Below are 9,147 nucleotides of genomic sequence, written 5' to 3'. Positions count from 1 at the left end.
CCGAAACAGCTAACAACCATTGACAAAATCAATACTCCTGGTTGTTTTTAGGTGTATGTCAGTTGTGTTATACTTCTGTTTTCAATCACGGAAAGCCCAGAGAGGAAACAAAGTACTGGTCAGATTGTACTCTTTGTGGAATCACAGAAATTTAGATTACCCTGTTTAGGCTACACCCTTAATTATGTAGACCACACCCCTTTTAGAGACCCACTTGTTTGTTTTTCAGCCAGCCTAAAGGCGTGGGCTGGCAGAAAGGGAGACAGGGAAGAGGAGAGATGGATGTAATGGGCAGAATCCATGCGGACAGGCTGGTAGAGAGATTAAGAGCTGAGGTGAAGAGCATTACATTCAAGGATGTAAGAGGAGAAGAATCCATGCAAAGTGGTAGGAGGCCGGGAAACTTGGGATCTTTGAAATGCAGAGGTACCTAACGTAACATTTAATAATTTGTTGTGTGCAAGGCATGCCTCACACTTCCGAGTGGTTTGGAGGTTTCACCCTCATCAAGAATACTTTTAAAAATGGCAGAAGATTGTATTATTGGCCCATTTTCTATAAATTCATAATCCCATTCAATAGAACAATAACAATTTTTAAATCATTTAATGTATTTCTATTTAATACAGATGTAAAATATAGGTACGCATTTTCTAAGTATTAATTTTTAACCGTTATACTCACATCCAAACTCAGTAAGTAGCTTCTTGCAAAAAGGCTTCAACAATGCCATATAATCAGTGATCTCTGAATAAACTGCACCTTTTATAAAATACAGCAGGTCATCTCTTAATGAGAATTCCTAAGTTCAAATATTTCTCTCATGTATTGTTGGAGCTACACTAGTTTCCCATTAGAAAGGAAGTAGCCTTCAAGGCACTGTATACTGCTCACAACATAGGTCCTGAGTACCTTGGAGAAATGCATATGGTACACACCTAGGGGAGCTCTTCGATAAACCTCCTCGGGAAAAGTGGAAACACCTAAAATAAACAAAGAGACATGGAGTTCCTTGCAAACTCTGAAACAATTTAGAAAAAAATTAAAACCTGGCTTTTTTCAACTATGTTGCCAATTAGCTTACAGCTGCAGATGCCAGTGCTACACTGGCATGCGCTATAAACAATATCAATATAATTAATGGCCAATTGAAAGGAGTTCCTATGATGTCACTTCCTGTTAAGTTAACTCGTATGCAAATTATAGGGGCCTCGCATTTTCCTATTCTGCCCAAGGCCCCATGAACCCTAGGCCCGGCCCTGCTCATGCACATCAATAACAACTGTACAAATAAAGAGGTGTCACTCTAGCAGGTATCCCTAACCCATACATGTAAATAAATAAACTGCATGCTCACAACCTTTGGCTCATGTGCTTTGCAGAAAAAAGAAGCTAGGAAGTGGGTGTGTTGGCTTTTTTTCTGTGCAGCATGATGGGAGGTGTGACAGGAAGAAAGCCGTGTTAGTGGTGGGAAATTTGTGTTCATTTTTAGGTTGAAGCCTACCAGACAGTGCATCAGTCTGGTTTGCTAAGAACTTCTAGGGACATTCGAAAAGTTTCCCGGGCGTGTGGTTTAGAACTAAGATGTGCTTGCTTTCTATTTACTGGCTTTACTTGTTTTAGGCTGTCCAGCTAAGATTTGCTTTCTTTCTATTTACAGGCTTTCCTTGTTTTCAGCTGTCCAGCTTGAGTCCCCCACCCCCTCGTTGGAGCATAGTCTATTTTCTGTATTCTTCTACAAGTGCTCTTTTTCTGTAAATAGGCCTTTAAATTGTGTTTTTATCTTGTCACTCCAGAACAATGCATGCTCGTGAAAATCACTGCTGAAGAGGTCAGTCACAGAGTCCAACTGACTGTCTGTTCACTTCAGTCACAGCTAGGATACCGGGCTCAGTTACAAACTCTTGTCAGTCACCTCATGACACACACTGCATGCTCAGGTCACAGCCAAGACTGCTGAGTTACAGTCAGTCACGGACCAGACGCCGTCCGTCCGATAGCGGTCAGTACCAGGGCAGCCCGGTGGGGGGAGGCTGCGGCTGCTCTCGGAGCTGCTAGCGACGGATGTCCCCGCCCAGAGCGCCGCGTCACTCCCTCTCATTCAGATGCACGCTGGAGGAGGAGAGACGGGCACCGGCTTCAGGAAACACTCCCCTCCGCTGAGCGCCAGTCCGCCGGGCTCCATGCACCGACCGGGGGACTGAGGAGGCACAATGTGGCGGGGACCGGGCAGGGCGATCACGGCGTGCCTGCTGCTCATCCAGCTGCACCTGGCTGCAGGTGGGTCCCTGCGAGGGTGTGTGTGTGTAGTGAGAGGAAGCGGCGCCGGCTGCACATGCAGGCAGCTCCTACTGCCTTTATCGGGCAAACCCCCGTGTTCTCATCCGTTGGATTAAATAGCTCGTGCCAGGCTGTTTGTGGGCACAGTGATGCGGTATATTGCCCGGTTGTAAATGCATCCATTGAGTGGTGTTTGTAGGAGACCCCGGTGGTCCCTCTGCCAATGACAGTTCCGGAGGACACTTCCTTGGCGAGGCGCCTCATGCAAGAGGAAGCTGGCAGCATCAGCTGCTGGGCCTAACGGGAGCTTTATTGTAAAGTTCATTGTGCTGTGTCTGTCTTGTGGTGTTTGAGAGGGCTGTTGTCGCCTCCAGCTTGGAGCGGCTCTGCCCCGTTTTGTAACCGGTGACAAGACACCCAGCGATGGGGGCGTGCGTGTGGTCCCCTGGCGTGCTGCCATCATTAGAGATGCGCGCGTGTGCCTTGTTAGTGTTTACATGGGCAAACCCCGCGGAATCGATCACTTTTTGCACCCACGGGTGTCGGTGGACCCGGGGCCGTCCCTCGCACGTCCTCCGCGCACGCCGTGCTCGGTGCAGGGTCGCGTCTCCGTGCGCACCGGGCTCGCCCCGTCGTGCCTTTGTTCACAGATCGGTGTGACAGCCGCGGAGCGCTGGGCTGTGTCCCCGGTATTAGCGGCTGTGGGGAGGGAGGGAGTCGCGCTGCAGGTGCACGTGCGCTTGAGGGGTCTTCACGGGGCGGTGGATTCAATTGGTGAGAGATGGACTAGAGAATACGGGGTGAGGCGTGACCCCTGCACTAGAGGGGAGAGGTGTTACTCCATGGTGCTTTGGGCTGCAGTCCTGGGATGTGTGTAGGCAGCAAACATGAGTATATGGGCTCCTTAAAAACGCAGGGCCGCTGCTGGGAATTAAAAATGCAAATGCTATGTTGTCCCTTGCCATGAGAGGCACATTTAGTCTTTTCTTGATTGTTAGCCAGTAGCTCTTTGCATTCTGGGACTTGTAGTTTTTTGCATTGTAAGTATGGGCTCTCAATTCCCAGCATGCAAAAGGGGGTTTACACTTGACATGGAGTCACTTGACATCTTTCAGAAGTCCTTCCAAGGGTCAGGGACTGCAGTAGTGTTGTAGCGTGTTCTGTAGGAACTCATTGCTACTGTGAGGTTAGAGGGTGCCGCGTCCAGAGGAGAGGTGAGCTCCAGCAGGGGAGTAGGAGGGGTCAGGTGGGACGAAAGTGTTGGAGGGGCTTTGCAGTAGTGAGGTGTGAGAGGTCCGCGGTCAGAAATAGTAGTGTGAGGGAGTGATATCAAGTAAGCAGTAGGCTGCAGTAATAGAGTGAGGGGCCGCTCTTGGGGACACAGACAGGGAAGCAGGGAAGTGTGGGTGCACTTCTTATTTCAAGGGTCAGTGTGGTCCGAGGGGGCATTTTTCTGAAGCAGGGGGGTGACTGGGGTTAGCAGCAAGGACATTGTCTAGAGTAGGTGGCTGGTGGAGCGACCAGAGTTATTGTTGCAAGGTGTAGTTAGCTGCAGTAATGAGTTTGGTGGAGGGCGGGATCTCTGTGGGCTGCATTCATGGTGTAGGGTGATTCGCAGCTGGCTACGCATATACATCCTGCCAACTATTCACATGTAGTAAGTGGGCTGAAGCCGTTGAACAAGGGACTGTCCCCAGAGGCCAGTGGGCCGCAATGGTGTAAGAAGAGGGGAGCCCTACAGCGCAGGTGGCCTACCAGGGTGGGTATGGGTACAGCTGGCAGTGGAGGTGTCAGTTGTCGCCATCAGGGATGCAAGAAAGCCTCTCCAATGGCCAGTGATGGACCCCCGAAGTGGAATAATAGGGGGCCTTGTAGCATAGCTTTGCCCCACAGAAGCTGGACAGCTGTTACTGGTAGAAGCAGTGGCCTACAGGAGTGAGTTGGGGAGGGGGGGTCAGTGGTCTGCAATAGTGCTGTAAGATGCTTCCCACAAGTCCAGAGTCTTGCAGTTGGGCGGAGTCCTCTGTGGGTTGCAGCAGGGCAGGGCCCTCTGTTGGCCAGTGAAGTGTGAAGGTTGCAGTGGAATATGGTCTTTTGAGTGCCCGGGGTTGCAGTAGTGCTGGGGGTGATCAGAGGCTATCACCAATGAGCTTGTGGCGTGTCAGTGGTGTTAAAGACAATACTTAGGACATCCGTGTGTTGCAGTGGTGTGGTCCCTCAAAGGGGGCAGTGGGCTGCAGGCGTCTGGGTGGACGTCCTCTGCCAGCAGTACTATTGTTGCAGGTGTTCTTTGTGGGCTGCAGCAGTGGGGTGAGGTGGTATGCCTTTACGACCCATTGTTACGTGTAGTGACTTAAAAGAGAGATCTGCTTTGGAGAGATGAGTTTTAGCAGTGCGGCAGCGGGGCCATTAGTAAGGGTTAACCAGAGACCATGTTTGAGAAGGATGTGGATGTCCCCCCTGGGGCAATGAAGTTGAAGGTAAAACCCATGGGAACCACTGTTACAACATCTGGATAAGATGGGGCTCTTCATTGCGCAATTGGACCTTCCTTTAGGTCATTACTGACTCTGTTCTCGTCCTAGAAACTTGTGTAATAGCCAACATCATTGTGGTTGTTGTCTTGTTGTCTTGTTTTGCTTCCATTGAACTAATTAGACTAACAGACTTGAAATGAATGATTAATTAATGACAAATTCTGGGCTGGAGACAGCGCTGCACTTTTCATCACTGTCTGCAGCCATGAACTTTCCAGTGACCTGAAGTCTGCAGCTCACTGTAGGGAGCAGCTTTATTGCAGGAGTTTTGCACAAGGATGTCCTGAACAGAGTGGCGAGTTGCAGTAGCGTGTTGCGGATCAGTCGTGGAAGGAGGGTGAGAGTGGAGCTTCCGACCTCATGAGCGGGTCTCAGTTAAGGTCCTATTGGAGCAGTAGAGGATAGGAGGGCCCTTTGGAGGAACTGCAGCAACTCAAGGTGCAGGGTCTTTTGCATTGCAGAATTAGGGTGGGAATGGACACTCCAGGCAACACTAGGCTAAGAGTGGATAACAAGCTTAAAATTTGTCCTCCTACTATAATCACATTTACACTCACCTCTCATTCAATCATTACATACCAAACATACTCATACACACTACACATCACATTCATTGATTTCCAGCTATAAAATGGCTTGCAACAAAAGAACTCATGGGGAGAATTCTTCCTTGATTTCCATGGTTGTGCCGCCAGCTGGAAAAGGATCAGGCCGACGCACGTTTCAGTTTATACATTTGATTCAATCCACCTTCATCAGGACCGCTTGCTTTCTTACATTTAATGCAGCTGAGGTTTAAAAGGGAATCAATGAGTCTGTATCTGGCTGTTTTTCTCTTTACTCAGTGTCACGCCCATATATCCTTCAAAGCTTTCACATTGGTGGAGAAGTGTAGCTCAAGGGTTAGAGCGGCAGACCCTGATGAGGTCTGGCCCGGGACCAGGGTTCAATTCCCGACGCGGCAGGGTCTTGGGCTCAATGTCCGCCGACTCGATAATTCTTGCCTCGGCGCCTACTCTAATCATGGGTCCCACGCTGCAACTCTGGGCAATAGCTTGCTTAATCTCCACAATGGCCCCTACAGCACTGGGATGCCTGGCTTCACCTTGGGGGTGCCCAGGAGGGGCATCTCACAGGGACAGCCAGGAAGGGTTCCACAGCGTTATACAGCGCCGGGACGCCCTGGTGATGGGCAGCTGTGCGCTTTACAAGTGTATTACATTTACATTTACATTGGTGACAAATCGGTCTTTTAGTTATTAGTTCTCCATCTTATAGCCACTAGAACACTTTTATTTTCTTTATTATAATTTTTGTTATATGGGTTTGACTTCACATTCGTGGAGTGGGTGATTTAGGCAGCTGTGCTTGAACCTTTGTTTTATTCCAGCACTCTTTTTTATTGATTCATAATATCTTTTCTATGTGGCATATAGCACTATCCAGACTCCCAACTGCATGCTAACCCGCTTGCCAGGAACTTTTATATCTGGAAATCAATAAATGTGATGTGCAGTGTGTATGAGTATGTTTGATATGTAATGATTGTATGAGAGGTGAGTGTAAATGTGATTATAGTATGGGGACAAATGTAAGCTTTTTATTATGTATTTATTGCATTATTTGTTTACATTTGTAAACTAAACAAGGATTATATTAATGTTGCTTTATTCACGTTTTGTATTGCACAAATGAAAAAAAGAAAATCTATGGGGTTTTTACAATTAAAAAACGTATTAACAAAAAAAGATGTTTGAAAAACAGAATGACAAAAAATAATAAACAAATAAGAATTGATGATTTTGTTGATTATTTGCGATAATCTAAAACAAAGGGATAGCCCAACAGAGCTTTTATCAGCCAGAGTATACTTGGCTTTGGTCGAGTGAGAGGTATATATATATATACACACACCCGCTACAGTCTACTATGCTCAAGTAGTTAGTCACTTGGGCCCTGTGGTGCAGTAGTAGCTTCAGGGTTGGGCACAAGGAGAGTGGTGTGCAGAAGATACAGGCAAAAGGGGTATATTTTGGACAGTTTACCTACAATTATAGGATACGGAGGGAAATTGTGTCCTCTGGGTTGAATCTGGGAGGCTGCATTTGTAGGACACGTCTGCACTCTGAGGAGGACCGGGGTAATAAAGCTGTAGGATAACAGGGTTCCCTGGAGAAAATCCTAGGAGAGGCAGTTGTGAGATAAGGCAGCCTGCTGAGGAGGATGCAGGAGTCTGTAGGATAAGGCGCCCTCTGCGGAGAATCCAGGAGGGTGTATTAGTAGGACACCTCAACATCCTTAGGAGGATCGCGAGGCTGTAGGTGTACCTTTCTCCTGCATCCGAGAAGATGCGTTTGCAGGATAAAACTGCCCTCTGGGGAGGATCTGGAAGGCTATATTTGTAAAAGACGTCCCTCTGGGGAGGATCAGGAGGATGTAGTTGTAGAATGTGGCCTCCTTCTTCTGAAGATCCAAGCAGATGTAGTTTAGGATAAGGCGGCCTCCTGGGGAGGACACAGGAGGCTGCAGTTTTGGGATAAGGCACCACGTTCCTATTGGCTGGGCGCTGCCGTTAAAGTAGTTGGGTTTGGAGGTACTCCCAGCTGACGGCCTGAACTAACACCTCCACTGTCTTTTTTCTTGGCAGAGATTGGGGGACAGACCACGGAATGTGAGGAGAACCAGTTCCAGTGCAAGAACGAGCGCTGCATCCCCGTACTATGGAGATGCGATGAGGATGACGACTGTACGGACAACAGCGACGAGGAAGGATGCCGTGAGTAACCATGCGGCGCCCGGGTGTGGGTGGTCAGCTGTGGGCTGGTGCCATGCCAGTCTCTCTATATGAGCAAGGCATGAGCACGCTCATCATCAGTACAGGATTATATCTCAGTAGATAAGTCCATGCCATCTGCAGCTACCAGGGCCCATCAATGGACGCCCACCGCCCTCACTTAGGTGGATGACCTCACCAATGGGTACTTTAGGCTAACACATGCTGATGCTGCTTCTAAAAGTCTCTCAAGTGTAGCTCCCTAGGGTCATTTGAGGACTTTGTTGAAGGGAACGCTGCGCGGCATATGGGGATGGCTGCCCTCGAAAGCACATGGTAACCAGTCTACCTCCCAGTGACTGAGATACCACCAATGTTGAAGCTCAGAGCCACTCACTGACGGGGGATCCCCTAGGCCTCTCTGAGTGGGGCTCTGTACACCCCATTACTCTGTCCTTGGGTCATTGACGTCCATTGATTCTGGTCACTTGTGTGTTGTAATCTGTCAGTGAGACACGGTATCAGTGAGTTAGTCGATGAAGAAGGGAGAAACTAGGAATCAGTGAGTTGCTGAAAACAGACTGCAGCTGGGACAGGCGGTGTTACTTCGAAGTTAAACTGGTTCTCATGGAGGGGTGTGACCGAGACAGTGCATCGATTATTATGGTGTGTGAGTGATAGATTTTTTTTAGTGAATAACTTTCACTAAATGTCAGTGAATCATTGACACTTTGTATCCGTATACGTGAATCCCAGCTTTTGCCAGCGAGTCTGGCGTCGCATCAGCGAGTGCTGCCTCTTCTAGTGAGTGGCCGCATCCTTGGAGGAGGAGAGGTGTCCAGGGCGACCCGGGCGAAGACCGCACCGCAGAGGACCCGAAACGGGAAACGGAGTGTCAGCGTCACTGTCAATGCAATGAGGGTCAGATTAAGTCAGTGACCCCGGGGTTCGTGCAATGAGCGGCTCCTGTGCGAGAGAGGCCGGGTCTCCTGCCGGTGTCGATAAGGGAACACGTGGTTCCTCGACTGTATCTTTATGTGGTAGTCTTTGTTACTGAAAGTGAATGAAGTAGGTTGTTAGTGAATTAGGCAGTATCTGCAGTGAATCTTTGTTGCAGTGACTGCAGCCGAATGGCTGCGGGGGGAGACACTCCATTAGTGTGCATTACACACCGTAGATCTCGCGGTGCAGCCAGTCTGCCCATGCCACATTAGACACCTCCAGCCAAGCCTGGCGTTTTACCCATCATAACATTGCTCTCTGGGATTTGTAGTTTGTCATCCTCCAGGTCACCATGTGTTTGCAGCTCCGTGTTGACGCGCCTCTGGCCTCCCCAGGGTGTCACACGGGCGGTTGCTTGCTTTGCAGTAACGTACCCACCAGCTGAATGTGAGAAGGGCTCTCTGACACTGAACGCAGGTCAGACGTGAACTTCCAGTTTGTCTGGCAGGCAGAAGGGTAATCATATTTCACTATAATTTGTATCCGAGTAACCTAAGTAAAGACTGTTGGTGAGTGAGGCGCACCCCCGTGTGAGAGCCTGCTGGGGGAGGACGG

The 9,147-nt window shown here is 49.0% G+C and overlaps 1 protein-coding gene across 1 annotated transcript in view; it reads left to right on the top strand.

Moving 5' to 3' along the window:
* Positions 1-2,079: 2,079 nt before the first annotated feature.
* The window catches only part of LRP8 (LDL receptor related protein 8), a 1,071,653-nt gene continuing 1,064,585 nt past the window's right edge, over positions 2,080-9,147 (top strand). Inside the window, exons 1-2 of the mRNA XM_086952473.1 lie at positions 2,080-2,280; positions 7,465-7,593. Of these exons, the coding sequence (XP_086808599.1) occupies positions 2,214-2,280; positions 7,465-7,593 (196 nt within the window). The 5' untranslated portion in view covers positions 2,080-2,213. The remainder of the gene's footprint in view (positions 2,281-7,464; positions 7,594-9,147) is intronic.

Source organism: Lissotriton vulgaris, chromosome 1_1, assembly GCF_964263255.1.
Source record: "Lissotriton vulgaris chromosome 1_1, aLisVul1.2, whole genome shotgun sequence".
Lineage (NCBI taxonomy): Eukaryota > Metazoa > Chordata > Amphibia > Caudata > Salamandridae > Lissotriton > Lissotriton vulgaris.
The sequence above is the reverse complement of the archived record's forward strand: the minus strand, read 5'-3'. Positions and strand labels throughout refer to the sequence as shown.